The sequence below is a fragment of the Lepidochelys kempii genome, chromosome 1 (assembly GCF_965140285.1).
Source record: "Lepidochelys kempii isolate rLepKem1 chromosome 1, rLepKem1.hap1, whole genome shotgun sequence".
NCBI lineage: Eukaryota > Metazoa > Chordata > Testudines > Cheloniidae > Lepidochelys > Lepidochelys kempii.
In genome coordinates, this window is record NC_136380.1 from 10,790,044 (window position 1) to 10,809,724 (window position 19,681).

Consider the following 19,681-nt stretch of genomic DNA (forward strand, 5'->3'; position numbering starts at 1 on the left):
TTCTCTTTTCCAGACTAAACAAACCCAATTTCTTCAGTCTTTCCTCATAAGTCATGTTTTCTAGACCTTTAATCATTTTTGTTGCTCTTCTCTGGACGAGGCCTAATCAGTGCAGAGTAGATCGGAAGAATCACTTATTGTGTCTTGTTTAGCACACTCCTGCTAATACATCCAACCCCTCTCAATTTGGTATCATCCACAAGCTTTATATGTGTTCTCTCTCTGCCATTATCTAAATTATGATGAAGATATTGAACAGAATTGGACCCAGAAATGATCCCTGAGGGACCCCACTTGATATGCCCTTCCAGCTTGACTGTTAACTCTTCTCTGGAAACAGTTTTCCAACAAGTTATGCACCCACCTTATAGTAGCTCCATCTAGGTTGTATTTTCTTGCTATTGGGCTTGCAATTTCATGTGCCAATTCCTTTAATATTTTTGGACAGAGATTTATCCAAACTGCCTGATTTGGGTTTGATTAAGCTGTTGGAATTTGGCTTCCACCTCGGATGTGGTAATTTCTACTTCCATATCCTTGTTCCCATTAGCCACACTGCCCCCAAGCTCCTCATTATTGTTACTAAAAACTGAGGCAAAATATTTGTTTGGGTGTTGGGCCAGACCTATATTATCTTTAATCTTCACCCTGTCGTTCAGTCCTTAGCAACCCCACTGGGAAGCATAGATCAGTGTTCATGTCCCGCTCCCTGCCAGTATCCAGCCCAGGCTGAGGAAGCTAATGATCCCCAACAGCAGCTCATGCACTCATGATCTGTCTCTTCTTGTGACTCAGCCCTCTGACCAAGTCATTTAAAGCCTCACCCCCTTCCGAGATAACAAAAAGTCCAAATAAAACTTAAGGTCTAATGACTTTAGATTAGGTCTTCAAGCCTGATCTAGGCTCAATATTCCTTGCCTCTTTACTCCTGAGGTTTACACCTCCCCTCCTGCGGGCAGTGGTAAGGGAACCCAGGCTCACCTTCTTCTCTGGGTTCCAGCCCAGGGACCCTGTGTTAAGCAGTTAAGATCTACTTCTTACAATCCATTGGTGCTTCCCTGGGTGGCTTCTATCTTTGCCTGGTTGCAGACATCTTTCACAGAGCTACACTCTAATCCTCTGTCCCCAAAGCTCCATCTCCTTGGTCAGCTTCTTCCCAGTCTGCTGCTGAGGAACTTCCTCAAGGTAACTCTCAGATTCTCTAGTAGGGTTGCCACTGATGCATCCCCAGAATACCGGGAACCCAGGTACTTCCAAAACAGCATAGATCCACCCCTGCCTGCATAATCCCTCCCCGAGACCTTGCATGAACTCACAAAGAGGACACCATTTTGCAGACCATGCCACCCCAGCCTGTCCAGTGCATGTGAGGTCACTCCACATGGAGGATGCCATTTTGCAGAGGGTATCACCCCTCCCTTTACCAGCATGACCTTGCAGGCACCATGCGTGTGAGGTTGTGTTGCACAAAGGATGGTGTGACCTCAGATGCACAGTACATGGAAAGTCATTCCAGCAGTGGCAGAGCAACATGCTCTGGAAAATGACATCTTCTGTGTCATGACCTCACATGCACTGTGCGTGCAAGATCACACTGGCACAGGTGGAGCAGCATGCTCTGATACCAGACAAAACCACATCCAGTACCAGATAGGAACAAACATTACCAAAAACAGGTCCAGCTGGCTTAAAACCAGTTGAATGGCCAGCCTGCTGTTTGGTTGTCTCCCTTTTCTGCCTAAGCTATAGCCTTTTATCACAGCGAATGCTAATTATCCACTTAATCACAGCTAGAGATGTAACTGATCCATTTATTCACCTCTTCCTGACTGCTACCGTGTGAGATCTAGACACCCCATCACAGATGGACTATATTTTGTTGGTTCTACTCGATGCCAGCAAAAAACAGGAAATTTGATTGCTAAAGGAAAAGGCATAACAAGACATTCCCTTGAATTGGGTAGGTTACTAACCTAGACTAGGTACAATTGGTCAGTCCTAACACTGCGTCAGCCACAGGAGTCCCAAAAATGAGAATAAGGAGAGTAAATAATAACTCACTTCACTTGTTAAATGGATATATTGAAGCATCTTCAATGTCACTAAAGTTTCATTGGAATCCTCAAGGCGAAACTAGGAGTGAAAAGAACATTTTAGAATCTCCATCCTGAAGAGAAATTAATTCCATGTGATATCTTTAAACAGTAGCACATTTCATGAAAAATCTTTCCATTAAGTGTGATTCAGACATATTTGCTTACATATTACTATTTCACTTCTCCCATTAATTTTTATTAACTTACATTTTCCAAGAAAAGGGAGTTATATTCCTGTGATTCTACTTCTCTGAAAATACTCCATCAGGATTTTCACCCTTGGATCTTGACTGAAGAGCTCATTATCAAAAAACTAATGTTCTTGTAGGCAATTATCAACTGTGATCAAATCACCCCTTAACCTTCCTTTTGCTAAACTGAGTAGATTGAGCTCCTTTAGTCTATCACTATAAGGCATGTTTTCTAATCCTTTAATCATTCTTGTGACTATTCTCTGACCTTTCTCCAGTTCATCAAACATCCTTCTTGAATTGTGGACACCAGAACTGGACACAATATTGCAATAGTGGTTGTACTAATGCCCAACACAGAGGCAAAGAAACTCTCTACTACTACTCAAGATTCCCCTGTTGATGCATCTAATGATCACATTAGCCCTTTTGGCCACAGCATCACGCTGGGATCTCATGTTCAACTTGGACTTAGGCAAATCTTTTAGAAAGTCATCCAATCTTTATTTCGAAACTTCAGTGATGGTAAATCTATGGTATCCCCTTGTAAATTGCTCACAAGGTTAATGAACTGCTCTGTTAAAAATTTCCAGTCTGAATTTATTTAGTTCCAGTCTCCAGACACTGGGTCTTGTTATATCTTTGTCTGTTAAACTAAAGAGCCTCTACTATCACTGATCATCTCCCATTGTTGTAGACTGTATGCAAGTCACTTCTTAACCTTTTTCTTTGTAAACTGAACAGATTGAACTTCTTAAACCTCTCACTGGAAAGCAGGTTTTCAGACCTCAAATCATCTTTGTGGGTATTTGCTGAATCCTCATCCATTTTGCAACATCCTTTTTAAAGTGTGGATATCAGAACTGGACATAGTGTTCCAGTAATGGTTTTACCAATGCTGGATACAGAAGTAATACCATCTTCTTACTCTGACTCAGTGTTGCCCTGTTTATAAACCCAAGAAGTGGTTTAGCTCACTTAGCTAGGGCATTACACTAGGAGTTCATGTTCAGTGGGTTATCCACCACCATCCTTGTTTTCCAGAGTTTTCCAGTCTCCTATAGATGCCGATTCTGAGGGTGCTCCGGGGCTGGAGCACCTACAGGAAAAATACGGTGGGTGCTGAGCACCCATTGGCAGCCCATCAGCTCCCCTCCACCCACCAGTGGCTCCCGCCTGCTGAGGCCCCCACAAATCAGCTCCTCCCTCTCCCTTCCTGTACCTCCTGCCTGACGCGATCAGCTGGTTCGCGGGGTGCAGGAGGCTGGGGGAGGGAGGAGCGAGGGCACGGCATCCTCAGGGGTGGGGGCGGAGTGGGGTCGAGAAGAGGCACGGCAGAGCCTTGGAGGAAGGGGTAGAGTGGGGGCAGGGCCTGGGGCAGAGCCGGGGTTTGAGCACCCCCCAGCACTTTGGAAAATCAGCACCTGTGCAGTCTCCAATTCTGCTAGTTACATTCTTTGCTCCAGAGGTCTGTCTACACTGCAGACTTACCACATTCTTATGTGTTTTAGCCCAAACGCTCCTACCATCCACACACAAAACCATTAGCCACAAGCTTATATGTCCTTTGAACCGATGTTCTATTGCACTCCTGGGGTATGGGTAAAAGCATGTGTTTCGTTTTAAGGTGTATGCCTACTTCCTAACTTCGTAATGATCATGGAACTAAAGTATGTGTAACTGAGTGGGTGTTTGGTTAATCCTCCAATACCATCTCATAATTCCTAGAGCTTGTGCCTTCCACCTCTTCTGTTTACTTCCTTCCTTTTACCCTCCTATGAACAGGTAGCTACCTGCCAGTTTATTTACACTGGTCAATTAATCTTTCTTTCCACATGACTTGCTCCATTTTCTACAGAGCTCAATCTTCAAGCTGAGCCAAATACATGATGCTTACCCAGCATGCTGCTATCTGGCCAGAGGAGCATGCCAGCGTTCTGGTTAACCTATGGTGTGAGGAAAGCAAGGACCATGATTTTAGAAGAAGCATCAGAAACCTGAAATTATATGTAAGGATCTCAAAGAATTTGATGGAGTGGGGATCAGTTGGACTGCTACCTAGTGCAGGGAGCATAGTAAATACCTCAAAACCATCTACTCACAGGCCAAGGATGACAATGGCAGATCCTGGAACTCCCTGACTACTAGCCCCTACTACAAAGAGTTCAAATAGCTGCTTGCCCCCATCCTGAGCTTAGAGCCCACAGTGACTAGCTTCCTAACAGGGATGGTATGATGATTTTCAGACTGAAGGAAGAGGAGATGTGGATAGCACCAGAAGAATGACAGAGGGGGCAGAATAGCAGAAAAAGACCCCAGAACAGACTCTGCAGCAGGAACCAGCACCATACCAGGCCATGCAGCAGAGTGGGCCTGGAGCCATATTCCAAAGAGTTGTTCAGGAATGAGCCTGGGGAACAGCTTGGAGAGGAAGAAGCGATACAGCAGAAACCTGTTGAGGTTTCAAAGAAATCTGATGAGGTTCAATAAGGATAAGTGCAGGGTCCTGCACTTAGGACGGAAGAACCCAATGCACAGCTACAGACTAGGGACCGAATGGCTCGGCAGCAGTTCTGCGGAAAAGGACCTAGGGGTGACAGTGGACGAGAAGCTGGATATGAGTCAGCAGTGTGCCCTTGTTGCCAAGAAGGCCAATGGCATTTTGGGATGTATAAGTAGAGGCATAGCGAGCAGATCGAGGGACGTGATCATCCCCCTCTATTCGACATTGGTGAGGCCTCATCTGGAGTACTGTGTCCAGTTTTGGGCCCCACACTACAAGAAGGATGTGGATAAATTGGAAAGAGTCCAGCAAAGGGCAACAAAAATGATTAGGGGTGTCATAAATATAAAGGGAAGGGTAAACCCCTTTGAAATCCCTCCTGGCCAGGGGAAAGCTCCTCTCACCTGTAAAGGGTTAAGAAGCTAAAGGTAACCTTGCTGGCACCTGACCAAAATGACCAATGAGGAGACAAGATACTTTCAAAAGCTGGGAGGAGGGAGAGAAACAAAGGGTCTGTGTCTGTCTGTATGCTGGTTTCTGCCAGGGATAGACCAGGAATGGAGCCTTAGAACTTTTAGTAAGTAATCTAGCTAGGTATGTGTTAGATTATGATTTCTTTAAATGGCTGAGAAAAGAATTGTGCTGAATAGAATAACTATTTCTGTCTGTGTATCTTTTTTGTAACTTAAGGTTTTGCCTAGAGGGGTTCTCTATGTTTTTGAATCTAATTACCCTGTAAGATATCTACCATCCTGATTTTACAGGGGGGATTTCTTTATTTCTATTTACTTCTATTTTTTATTAAAAGTCTTCTTGTAAAACACTGAATGCTTTTTCATTGTTCTCAGATCCAAGGGTTTGGGTCTGTGGTCACCTATGCAAATTGGTGAGGCTTTTTATCCAACATTTCCCAGGAAAGGGGGGGTGCAAGTGTTGGGAGGATTGTTCATTGTTCTTAAGATCCAAGGGTCTGGGTCTGTAGTCACCTAAGCAAATTGGTGAGGCTTTTTACCAAACCTTGTCCAGGAAGTGGGGTGCAAGGTTTTGGGAAGTATTTTGGGGGGGAAGGACGTGTCCAAACAGCTCTTCCCCAGTAACCAGTATTAGTTTGGTGGTGGTAGCGGCCAGTCCAAGGATAACGGGTGTAATATTTTGTACCTTGGGGAAGTTTTGACCTAAGCTGGTAAAGATAAGCTTAGGAGGTTTTTCATGCAGGTCCCCACATCTGTACCCTAGAGTTTCAGAGTGGGGGAGGAACCTTGACAAGGGGTCTGGAACACATGACTTATGAGGAGAGGCTGAGGGAACTGGGATTGTTTAGTCTGCAGAAGAGAAGAATGAGGGGGGATTTGATAGCTGCTTTCAACTACCTGAGAGGTGGTTCCAGAGAGGATGGTTCTAGACTATTCTCAGTGGTGGAAGAGGACAGTTGCAGTGGGGGGGAGGTTTAGGTTGGATATTAAGAAAAACTTTTTCACGAGGAGGGTGGTGAAACACTGGAATGCGTTGCCTAGGGAGGTGGTGGAATCTCCTTCCTTAGAAGTTTTTAAGGTCAGGCTTGACAAAGCCCTGGCTGGGATGATTTAATTGGGGATCGGTCCTGCTTTTGAGCAGGGGGTTGGACTAGATGACCTCCTGAGGTCCCTTCCAACCCTGATATTCTATGATTCTATGAACCGCAGCTAGAGCCTTGCAAGTGGCACCGATCAACTCTGTTATTATTATAATGTTGGAAATTGCCAGATAAGTGGAAGGGGAGGAAGGAGGGATATCCAGATTCCAACCAATAAAATTATTGTTACACAGAGATTACATTAATGGGGGATGAATTTAGCTTCAATTGAGCGTGGAAGCCACACCTTTTCTCTAGCCCCCCTTTTACCTCCCCAACCAAGACAGATTCCAAATGGGATAAAGATGTAAATAAGCCACTATCAATTCATTTTTTACAATTAAAAAAGGATGAGGACTACAGATTTAGTAATCATTGGTGCATATTTCTGCATATACTGTTCTCTTTGTAACTCTGTCACATTAGTAGATTGCTATAAAATTATACCACTGTTGTAGGCAGTGTTGTTGCAGCTATGTGCGTCCCAGGATATTACAGAAGGTGGGTGAGATATTATTTTATTGGACCAACTTCTCTTGGAATGCTTTCAAGTTTACACAGAGCTTGTTTACAAGTCTGGGTACATTTCTGGTCTATGTGAGCTCAAAACCTTGTCTCTTTAACAAACAGAAGCTGGTCCAATAAACTTCACGCACCTTGTCTCTATAGAATTATAACACTATTAGCAGTACAGTAGTATGCTTTGGTTGAGAAGTCCCAGTGGCTCTAGTAAGTGGAAAAGTCCCTTGGGGATGGTGATACTGGGCTCCTGGCCCTGTCCATTCGTGGCATGCTATCTGGAGTGTGTGTGTGTGCTGGGGGGTAGATGGAGGAGGCAGAAGAGAGTCTGTCCTGGTGCATCTTACTTCAGCACCATGCCAATGTTTGCCTGGATTTTCTCCCATTGCCGGCAGTTGATGCTTGAAAAGTTTGCACATAAGAGAAATTCTAGATGGTTGGCGAGATTCCTGGGCAAGACAAACTTCCAATGGCCATCCTTGTAGTTTAATAGCCTTCTTCTCTAATTGACATGCTCTTCAGTTAGCAGATGATAAAAATAAATCTCCTCTGTATAGATGGAATTCCTCTGCTGGCCTGGAAAAGTTGCTCCCTCTTCCACTCTAGGACCTCCAACAGATTAATATCTTCCCAGGTTTCTCTGGCCTGAAAGAATGTTAAAACCTAATACTGGTAAGAGGCCATGATCTGATTACCCCCACATGCCAAAAGCAGGTCCCAATTAAAAAAAATAAATCAAATTGTCACAACAGTGTATCTTTGGTCTGGATATCTGACTAGCATGAGAATCTGAACAGTCCTGTGTATAAAGATAGAATAAAAGTATACTTAGATGATAAAAGTATTAAACTTTAGCCTTGTCATGATGTTCAACACTAAAAGGGGGAGCGGAATTTTTTTCTTTCTTTCTCTCCATGGACAGAAAATATACTCTTCCATGTTCTTGACAGACCCTCCCACTTCTGCTGAACCAAGGCAAGCACCTGGATCTCTTACAGAGAGGACTCTCAACCAGTACAGGAAAAGGCTCAGATGAACTGCTGCACGACAACGTGGACAAGTCAGACGAACAACTGTACTATCGCCAAGGGAACGAGGATCAGAACATGTAGAGCATCAAGAGTCTCAACACTGCCATGGATTAATTGCCCAACAAGACCATCACCATTGCTTTCTGAAGGACAGAAACTGCTGCTGAAATGCCCACCACTGGTTCACAGAAATGACAACGCAGCTGCAAGCAAAAACAGCTCTTCCACAGGTACTATATCCATGGCTTGCCACTGGCTGGGATTCACATACAATGCCAAGCTTACATAGTGCCTCCAGGACCCAAGCTTTATTGGTGATAGGTCCATGTGTTAGGAAGTCATGGCATATAGCGGAAGAACTCAGCTGCACGTGCTCAGAGCCAGGAATCTGATTACAGGTAGGACGTCTCCTCTAAAAAAAAAAAAGTTGCTAATGAGCATCACTCCTGTGGCTAATATCTGAATCCCATTAACACTGATGTTAATGGGACAGGACTGGTTCCTGGCAAAATGTTGCCTTTAACCTGAAGTTGCTATTATCACAATTACTATTAAGAAGCATCCACTATAGGAGTACAAGATGTACTGGTGCAGAACTGATATCCAAATAGGTGAGTCTGTTGAGTTTATGTCAGAGCATATTCTTGAGGCACTATTTAAGACCCCTTCCTTAATCTCAAAGCAGATCGATCCAGCCTTAACCAGCACCATTTTCACACAGGCTGAACAGCTGCAACTATAACCAGTGACAATTACATTTCATGGACACACAAATTATGTCAGTGAACTTTCATCAACTGAAGAGTATATTTACATTTCTAACCAATGACTAAGGAGAATGGTTCACATCCTGATCTATAAATCAAACTTCAATGTTTCATATATATTTCTACTGGGAGATTTAAGTACAGAAGGATTACTACTAAAATAGTTTTAATGTATCAAATTACAATTAGAACAAAGCACTATCGTTATAATTTGATGAGACTTACCTTGGCTTTGTCTGCTACAAAATAACATTCTAAGTATCTGGAAGATGTGTACGAAGGGCTTAGTCCATCTTTCTGGAAGTGAAGATATGTAAAGCAGGGTTATGTAAAGTAAATTCAGGTGTTTTACCTGTATGAAGAGTCATAGAAATACAGCTCTGAACCATACTCTCCTGTATTACACAATTCACCCCATGGGAACATCTCACAGAAATATAATTCAATACAATTCTGCAGAATAACATTGTCATGGCACCTACAATATGAATTTGAATAGAACTGCACAAAACTGACAACACTGAGTATGTAATACTGTAAAAATAATTTTTCTTTGCCATAGGGCTTCTCTAGAGCAGTGGTTGTTCACATTTTTTTCAGTGGGGAAACAAAACCATCTGCAGTTTCTTGCTGTAACCCACCCAATCCCACAATCTTTTTGTGCAGCAAAGGATTTAGGTCAAAATAAGAAGTAGTTCTTTTGGTCCCAGTGCTGTTGCTGGGTATGGACAAGCTTCTCACTTCTTTTTTTCCTGCAACACTTGGTTTCAGTGAAGCTGGGCTTTAAGAGGCTGTGAACTGCTCATGACAGTTTAGCAGTCATGGAATTTTATATATTTCCACCTCACTACACCTGGAGGGCTGTCATTGAAAAGGCACGCACAGTTGATCTGCCTCTGCTGGAGACAAGAGCCCCAGATCTATTTCCCTCCAATGTAAGTTGAAGGGCTCCATTTGTTAACATCATAGACTACTTGAATGCAATCAGCAATCCATCCTGAACACTTCTGAGCTGAAACTGATTGTTCTTTTGATATGCAACCGAATGCCACAAAGAGTGATTGATTTGCAGGTGGGTTTTGTTTTGATAAGGTGGTACAAACGTGTTCTTTAATATGAAAAATATGAAGCTTTGCTTCCCCTGCAGATGAATGAGTTCTTAGGGAAAAAACACTGATAAGTGGAGGTATTGGTTGATGTCAAAGTCTGAGACCCCCTTCAGAATGAAAATTAGGACAAGGTCTCATTGTCATTCTGTCCACAATAAAGACAATATATGAAGAATTTGACGTGAATTGTATATCTTTACTTTTTCTCATAGAATAAGCAAAGGCTACTAGGAATACAGTTGTCACTGATCACTGATGTAACAAACAAGATGACAGGCTCATAGGGTGGAACAATCTATTTTGAGAGAATCAAGTTTAGGTGCCATGAGAGAAGTATCCAATTTATGGGTGGAAAAACTCATGTTAAACAATTTAAAAGTCTGTTAACTGTCTGGTGGGGAAAAACAGAAGTTCCTTGTTCTGGTGGATGACAGGCCAACATTGCTGCTAAATGGGAAACTGAACTTTTGGGAACTTAACAACAAACCTGATATCTTTAAAGATAATAAATAGCACAAAAATCATGAGAACAGAAGCTTAGATCAGAACACAACTATGACTGGATGCCAACTGTTAGAAAGCTTATTCCTTCGCTCTCCCACTTCCCTGGTCCTTCTTGCATGAAGAGAGAACAATACCCGAAGTCTGAAGGTGCAAACAATTCAATGTTTATTGGAGTGAACCTCCAGTAAGCTTAAATCCAAGTTCCTTTTTCCTTATTTTCGAATCCCAACTTACTTCCTGTTTGCCCCTAATTTATATAGTAATATTCTTAGCTATACCTTAACCAATCATTCTACTGAAATTTACCTAACCAATCCTAACATATTGTAACATGATTAGCTAACCAATTATATCCCACCACCTTAATTAGTTTACACCCAGCAAAATTAATTATACAGCAGACAGAAACAATCACAGAATCAGACACAGACCATGCAAATAAACAATAGCAAAGTGGGAACTATAATGACAAAACAATACAGAAGTGAGGATTTCACAACTACATCTATAAAGACATAAGGGTTTCCCAGCTGTGTCTATTGATAAGTGAGTTCTTACCAGACAGAAAACTTAAATTTCCTTTTACATCTTCTAGGCTCTTCCCTTTCTCTGGAGGTGATAGATTGGATCACCTTCCTAACAGCCCCATATTGACTAGCTTGGAATGTGAGGATCTGACCGTACGATTCCCAGCTTATGGCTGCCTCTGTTGCTTAGCCAAAGACATTGGCCTAAGAACAGGGCCTCAGACTGTCACAGCGAGAGAAGGCCCTTACACAGATTCTTTCTTGTATACCTCTATTACTAGCTAAAAGATAAACATATACCTACATTCTTAAAGTGTAGGCCTGACCGGCAGGCCTGAATATCTATATCCTAACACCAACAAGGAAAAATGCTTCCATTTATCCACGTATGTTCTTCTAGTTGCTTTCACGCTCTGTAATACAATATTTTGAATGTCCAAGAAGCAGCTCTTGTCCACAGAAGTCAACCATGCAACATCCACGCCGTCAGGCAGAGGGATACTGACTCTGGATGAAGGATTAAATCATGATTCTGAGAGATTATGTCCTTCTGTGGTGATAATGTTTATGAAGCCACAGTTGAATAGATGTACAAGGTCTGAATACCAGAAGTGGTGTGGGCATGTTGGAGCTATCACAAGACCGGCAGGTAATTGCCTCTGATGACGCATCACACTCTTTGGCTCAGGGATGACTCACTGGGCTTAAGTAGGCACAGGCCCAAAGGTAACTCAGAAATGACTCATCACAGTCACAGCGGGGAGAGCCAATGAGAATGGGACTCTCTCGCACACGTTGTCTTGGTTTATCTACCAGTTCAAAGATGACAATACCCTGGCTGGATGCATACTAACTAGTCCAGATGGTGTATCTGAGGGGAGTAGACTGATTTGAGCCATGCCTACATACCTCAGAGATGGAGTCTGGCATGCGGGGCGGAAGTAGCAGCCATGTGCCCAGGAGCCTTAGGCAATTCTGCCTGTGGTTTGTGGCTGACCTTTGAACATCACACAAAGGTCCTGTATAGCTCAAAACATAGGTAAGAGCAAATAAGCCTTGGCTGAGGTCAGGTCCAGGACCACCCCAATGAACTCTATTCTTTGGAGTGGTGACAGGAATGATTTTTCTCTATTTATTTTCAGGTGTATAAAGGTGAACAGATAAAGTCTACGGGATATTGCTCTTCACCTGATGACTGGAGTGACCCCAGAGCAACCATGAACGTCTCAACAGCAGAGTTAGGCTGCTACAACTGCCATGCACTAGGTGAAAACCCTCGGTGCTGATGATAGTTCAAAGGGTAGTATGAGTAACTGTTAATGATGTCCTCCGATCAAGTACCTTAGGAGCCTTCTGTGGCCAGGGCTGATTGCCCCATGGAAGTAGACATCCTGCAAGTTGAGGACAGTATGCCAGTCACCCAAATCTAGAGAAGAGATAAAGGGTAGAAAGGGTAACTATATGAAATATTAACTTTTTGAGTGTGAGGGTTCGTCCTGAGATCTAACGCCAGCCCAAGATGAGTGGGGGGCAATCTCCACAGCTGTGGGAAACAGGGACTGGAGAACAGAGTCCTAATTTCACTTGCCTGCTCCCAATGCACTCCCCCACTTCAGTCCATAGGTCAAGAACACACCAAGAGGAAAAGGAGAAAGAAAGGTGGGAAAGATTAACTGCAACACTAACTCTACTCTCCGTTCTACCCCAGAATCTCAGGCCTTCCCTATGTGAAACACAAACAGAGGGGGAAAAGTGAGCTCTTTCTGCAAGATGGAAGCAGAATATTGGGCTTTTTCTAATCCTGACCAAAGGGAGACAACATTTCTAGAAAGCATAGATGACAACATTTCTAGAAAGAAATCAGCAAATAGAAATAGATCTGGAACTTCTACTCCAGCAGAGACAGATCAACTGGGGCATTTAGGCACACAGGTTTAGCATAGATTCCATGATTCTGACAAATTGCTTTCCTCACAATCAGACAGGAATGCTTTTAGTTTCCAGACTTATAGATGGACAAACTATGGAAGAAGAGATTTATTTTGTGAATTTCCAGCAGAGGTGAGCTCACTTCTAACAATGAGTTTGAAAGATGGGTCTAACACGCATACTTTGTAAGTTCTCCATAATATCAGTTTACTTTACGTGAATCTATATAGAACACTTACACCTATTACAAGCTGTTTCTCAGTTTGAATCTCAGGTATTTGATGTTCTCTGTTTTCAGCTGCTCCATCTTTGATATCTTCATCAATTACTCCACACCGACCAGGTGAGTCTTCTTCAGCCATCATTCGATAAATAATGTGTTGAAACGTAGAGGAAGATTTAACAGGTTCAATTTCATAGTTTAAATCATAAACCTTCAAATGTCCCCTGAGAATTGCAAAATTGAAGTGTGATTAAGGGGCTCAAAACTGAAAAGTTTCTTAAAAGATGTACATAAATATTAGAGTTGGTCAGAAATTTTTCATCTCAATTATTTTTGATGTATAATGCAGTTTTTGAAATATTGAAATTTCCTCTCTTCCTTCCTGAAAGAAAAGTGCTATAGGGGAAAATCATTTTCAATTAACAATCAAATACAAATGTTCTTGGTAACACAGCTACTCTGGAGAGGCAACAATTAAGAGCTTGAAGAGTCCCAAGTGATCACCATGCCACAGATCAGTCATCACTGCATTACATTCTGTTTTACAATCTATAAAATAAAAAAAGAAAATAAGATTACAGACTTTTGAATCTAGCTCTATGGAATGACCCTTATGAACTAGTTTGCATGAAATCTGCATTCGGAAAAGAAGGCACTAAAAATGATTCTGTTATGTTAAATCTACATTCCCATCTCAGAAGAAAGTAATTCACATTGTTTACAATCTAACCAAATGAGGGGCCAACATTACCAGAGCCCAGAGCAGGTGCTGAGAACTGCAACAGATTCTGGCACATCCTCCACATATCCAGAGTAGTAGCAATCATCCTGCAAGGTCCAAAAAAATGTTTTTCTTCTCTACCATTAATTGTAGTCAAATAGAACAACAGACACTAGTTACACAAAATTAAAGATACACAACACAATGACAAAACTCTTTTGCATCTGCTCTCAAAATGTGGTTCTAAGATGAAAAGTGACCATATATAAATGGCACCTTTTCACGCAGCAGATCTGTTTGTGTGTGCACTCAGAGTTAGTTCTGCTGACTTTGGTAGCAAAACCACGTTTTGCTACTTTTTACTCATGTTAACCATGCAGAGACAATGCAGCTGAAACGGAGTGAGCTTCAAAAGGGAGGTTCTCTTATATTGCACCTTTCACACAACAAATTCCTATCTACCTTACTATTCACACTTCTGCAGCCTTAGCATCAACAACTAGCTGAAGGCTGCTGTTTGCAGTACATGATGGAAATGATATTAATTTTTCTCATTTAGTGCAGTCTAGGGAAGGTAAAGGAAAAGGGATGAAGCAGCCTCAATTTAACACCCAAACTACATAATCTTGCTTTATCTAGTATTTCAAATAGTTGAGAAAAAAGTACTGATTCATATGGAAATCTGACACCATATGTAACAAGGATGATGTATACAAGTGCTGGCAAGAAACAGAAGTTAAAAGGCAGCCTTACTTGTGTATTTTCTTCCTCAGACCCTCCATGTCCGGACAATGGCCTGTTCCCCTTTTCCCTAATACTGGAGGCAGACCAACTCCAGAACAATATAATTTCTTCCACTTGAGAAGACAACTGCATAAAAGTTAAAGTATTATCTGGCTCCGTTCATTTACAACAAAGCCTTGATAAGAAGAATCCCCAAATCTCTTAAGAAAATAAAGCATTCTTCTCTTTCAAATTACTTAAATGAATGATCCTTGAAGGGAGAATCAAATTGTCAGACATGGGGGATATTAGAAAGTATATTCACAAGCAGGACTGAAGTTTCCTATTCATGTATTTGTATTACAGTACATAATAATTGGGGCTTATTAGGACTACTCCAATATGTAAAGTACACTAGAGTATAGATCAGTGGTGGGCAACCTGCAGCCTGCACGCTGCACACGGCAAGTCAGGGTAATCCACTGGCAGGCCACCAAACAGTTTGTTTACATTTGCACGGCCACCTGCAGCTCCAGTGGCCAGGGTTCACGGTTCCCGGCCAATGGGAGCTGCAGAAAGCAGCGCGGGCCACAGGGACATACTGGCCACTGCTTCCTGTGGCTCCCATTGGCCGGGAACAGCGAACCGCAGCCACTGGGAGCTGCGGGCAGCCGTGCAAATGTAAACAAACTGTTTGGCAGCCTGCCAGTGGATTACTCTGATAGGCCACAGGTTGCCCACCACTGGTATAGATCATATAAAACAGTAAATACTGCGCACATGTAACTGCCATATTTTCCTCACCACTCCAGGGTATTCTTTGGGCTTGGGTTGTCCAGAGTTCTTGGACCATCTGGGCTTAACAAAGAAGACAAACCCCCCCCTTGTTCTCTTGCCCCCAAAGCCTCCTCCCTGTCTGGCTCTCTCTGTTTCTGTGCGGCTCACTATTTAAAACCCTTCACTCCCTTCCTTTCTTCTGTCTTTTGGATAACTTTCCTCTCTCCTTCTTTCCCTGTTCCCTTCAGACTCAGCTAAACTGCTTTTCTAAGGATGCAGCTCACCCATTGTTCAGGTGTTTGCGCCTGAATAGGGTCACTGAGGCCTAAGCACTGCCCCATCATATCTGTATGGTGTATACCTTCCTGTCATCAATGGTGAATCCACAGACATTAACACACTCATGATACAGCCGTTTTTCATAATACAACTTTTCAATATCAACCAGAATTCATAAGCTGTACAGACATAGGCCCAATTCATTACATTTCTCATTTATAAAAAATAATAAAACAAAACAAAACCATACACATCAGGAGTACCTCACCAGTATTCCCAAGATGTGCTGGCACCCCACCTTTAGACAGAGCATCTGCTGTTACTACTTATTAATTCAAACTTAATATATTAACTCAGTTATTAAACAATTCCAATGATTGTATCAAAATACAAATTTCAGGAAATCACAGATCAGCTCTTACCTAACTTGCACAAATCTCCTCCCTCATTATTCCATGGAAGAGGTAACTACGATTAGAGTTGCTGAGCTCCCATATGCTCATTACCCCAATATGTCTGATTGGTTGGGGTCGCCACAAAAGCCTGGGGTTTTTGTAGGGTGAGTCTTAACACTGTAGCACTTCAGTCAGAAGACTCATACCTGTCCCAGGGTGAGGTGGTATCTACACACTTTTCTCTGAGCCCAATCCCCTTCTTCACACCTCCTGGAGAGAGTTGAAGTGTTACTCTCCTCCGTTCCCCTACATTTAATTACATCATGACTGAACAAGCTGAAGCCAGAGATTCACAGATTCCAAAGCCAGAAGGGACAACTGTGATCATCTAGGCTGAAATTCTGTATAAACACAGACTAGAGAACTTTCCCAAAATAATTCCTAAGCAGATTTTTTTAGAAAAACATGCAATCTTGATTTAAAAATTGCCAGAGATGGAGAATCTACCACAAGCCCTGGTAAGTTGTTCCAATGATTAATTACTCTGACTGTTAATACTTTACATTTCAAATGCTTTAACTGTTCTTTCCTTATCTATATCTTTAATAAAGGTTAAAATGATGTTTTAATTGTGTGTTTGTCATGGGATTAAGCAGGCCAATGTGTCTGTATTGTGTTCCAAACCCCAAGGTTTAACTGTATAATGTTGAACAGTGATAGGGTCACAGTAACACCTTTGATTCTCTGGGCACATTTATTCCATCTAAATTAACACCACAGCACTATACAAAAATATAGTAAGAGACAGTTTCTGCCCTCAAGAGCTTACATTCTAAAGACAAGATGGACAAATCGGTGGGTGGAGAATCAGAGGCAGAGAGATGTAAAGTGACTTTCCCAATGCCACACAAGTCAGATAAATTTGAGAACTGAACCCAGGTCTCAGTCCCACTCCAGTGAATTATCTACTGAAGTGTATTGCCTCCTTTGCTCTCTCCCCTCCATGTTTGATGGTCTTTATACTGGGATGTAGAAAGCAGTAAATCATCCCTAGAGAGGAAGGAAGATTCAGCTTAACTATGTACATGTTGGAAAGAAAATAAAGGATTTCTGAGGCACTGTGTGCTGTAGTGCCCATCTACCAACAACGCATGTGAGATATGTGGATGTCAACCTTATGTCTCTAGCCTCCCTGGCTACTGCAGTATCTCTTCTGACTGGCTCCTGAATGGTGAATTTAAGTTTACTGCCAGCAACAATTTTAGCCACTTCTACTTCTCACTTCCTTCGGCTGAAGTTAAAGAGCACCAAAGCTTACATAAAAAAAGGACAAAATACCAACAAACCAAAGAAAAGGGGGCTGTCAAACTATTGAAAGTGAGTGTTTTTTAGAGTGTCCTTGTTCGATTTCCTTCCTTCAGACACAATCAATCCTCCTCTCAATGAGGTCAACAGGAGTTCGACCAATGACTTCAATGGGAAAAAGATTGGTCCCTTCCCACCATCACACTCTGTTAGGATATAGATATTCAGGCCTGTCTGCAAAGGCCTGTACTTTAAGAATTTAGGTGTATTCTTATCACTTGGCTAGTTCCAGAGGTATAAAAGAAAGAATCAAAACCACTGTCTGCCAGTGTAAGGGCCTTCTCTTACTGTGACAGTCTGAGGCCCTGTTCTTAGGCTAAGGCCTTTGGCTAAGCAGCAGAGGCAGCCATAAGCTGGGAAGCAAACAGTCACATCCTCACATTCCAAACTAGTCACTCTGAAATAAGGTGCTATTCGGCTGTTAGGAATACAATCCTGTCCTGATAATTCCTATCACCTCCAGAGAAAGGGAAGTGCCTAGAAAATGTAAAAGGAAACTTAGTTTGATAGCATCCTGTCTGGCAAGAACTCACTTATCAATAGCTGGGATGTGAAATCCTCACTTCTGTGTTGTCTTGTCATTGTAGTTCCCACTTTGCTATTGTTTGTCTGTATAATCTCTGTCTGGTTCTGTGATTGTTCCTGTCTGCTGTATAATTAATTTTGCTGGGTGTAAACTAATTAAGGTGGTGGGATATAATTGGTTACATAATCATGTTACAATATGTTAGGATTGGTTCGTTAAATTTCAGGAAAATGATTGGTTAAGGTATAGCTAAGCAGAACTCAAGTTTTACTATATAATCTGTAGTCAATGAGGAAGTGACTGGGTGTGGGTGGGCATGGGCATGTGGGTGTGGGAAATGGGAGCAGGGAATGGGGGTAAGAAAATTGGAATCATGTTTTGCTAAAGGGGGAAATGGGAACAGGGAATGGGAGTAAGGAAGTTGGAATCATGTTTGGCTAAGGGTAGGAATGGGAACAGGGACACAGGTGTAAGGCTCTGTGGTGTCAGAGCTGGGAAGGAGGATACTAAGGAAGGAAACTGGAATCATGCTTGCTGGAAGTTCACCCCAATAAACATCGAATTGTTTGCACCTTTGGACTTCGGGTATTGTTGCTCTCTGTTCATGCGAGAAGGACCAGGGAAGTAAGTGGGTGAAGGAATAAGCCCTCTAACACACTCTCCCACTCCACTTCCTGCTACAAGTCAGCACAGCTCTTGTCCTTGCAGTAACTATTCATTTGTGTATACACTTATTATATATTTGGAAAAGGACTCTCTAAACATTTGAACAGAAGAATGTAGGAACATAAGAATGGCCGTACTGACCAATGGTTAGCAAACTAGTGAAACCAGCAGGAGAGTGAGTTTCTGTGTGTGGGGGGAGCAGAGGGTGAGAAAACCTGGATTTGTGCTGGAAATGGCCCAACTTGATGATCACTTTAGATAAGCTATTACCAGCAGGAGAGTGGGGTGGGAGGAGGTATTGTTTCATGGTCTCTGTGTATATAAGGGTCAAAGGGTCAGACCAATGGTCCATCTAGCTGGGCATGAGGACAGAGAGTAGGAAGGACAAAAAAGGGTTTTTAAACTTTTATTTTTTTAAATTATTTTAAACCTTTCACTAGTTTGACAGCTCATTTTCTACAGGTTATCCCCTCTTTCATTTAGAATTTTGCTAATGAATTCAAAGATTTAGTATTTTACCTCAGGGTTTTTAACCAATATTTAGGGATATAAATATCACTCTTCAGCCCAGGACACGGTTGTCTCAATGCACAGAATACACCCTCAAGTTATAACCCAATTAAAAAAACCACGAATTTGCTATCAAAATTGACACTTTCATACATCCAATCTTTAGAGCATGGCAGCTTAATTTTACTCAGTATTGTATCCTCTTAGGTACATTTCTCACACTTACCCGTATATATGGATAATCTGTTATCAAGTCTCCCTTCTGATTGTAAGTAAAAACTGGGAAATTTGGAGCTATGAACATTCTGAAAATAAAGATTACAAAAACCTAAAATTAGAAATTCAAAAGAATAGGACCTGCTGCTTTCAGTCTTGATGTATATGATTTGTTGGTTACATGTGGTCTAAGGACTAGATCCTCAAAGGTATTTAGGCACCTAGCTCCCACTGAAATAAATGGGATTTAGTCATATCTTTGAAGCTCTAGGTCTATGTCAGGGCCCAATACATCCTGTAGCTGTGAATTTGCTGTAGAATTCACTTCTTGCCACAGAGCTGTGCTCTAAAAATCTCATCATTCATTACAAAAATATTTCTAGCCCTTGTGGTAGTGAAGAAAATAATGTGAACTGAACTGCAGAGATCCCATTATTCCCATTTTACAGATTAGTCTGGGAGCACATGTAATTGCATTGGCAAATTAATGAT

At 42.0% G+C, this 19,681-nt stretch overlaps 1 protein-coding gene across 8 annotated transcripts in view; it reads right to left on the minus strand.

Moving 5' to 3' along the window:
• Positions 1-19,681, minus strand: part of LOC140907619 (disintegrin and metalloproteinase domain-containing protein 9) — a 65,144-nt gene that overhangs the window by 35,058 nt on the left and 10,405 nt on the right. For all 8 annotated transcript variants that reach the window (XR_013635518.1, XR_013635516.1, XR_013635521.1 and 5 more), the window contains 5 exons: positions 19,200-19,278; positions 13,763-13,839; positions 13,028-13,235; positions 8,945-9,016; positions 2,062-2,133 (listed from right to left, as the gene is read on the minus strand). Coding sequence is in view for 4 of the 8 variants with exons in the window: in XM_078851948.1 (XP_078708074.1) it covers positions 2,062-2,133; positions 8,945-9,016; positions 13,028-13,235; positions 13,763-13,839; positions 19,200-19,278 (508 nt within the window). In the remaining 4 variants the exon portion in view is untranslated. The remainder of the gene's footprint in view (positions 1-2,061; positions 2,134-8,944; positions 9,017-13,027; positions 13,236-13,762; positions 13,840-19,199; positions 19,279-19,681) is intronic.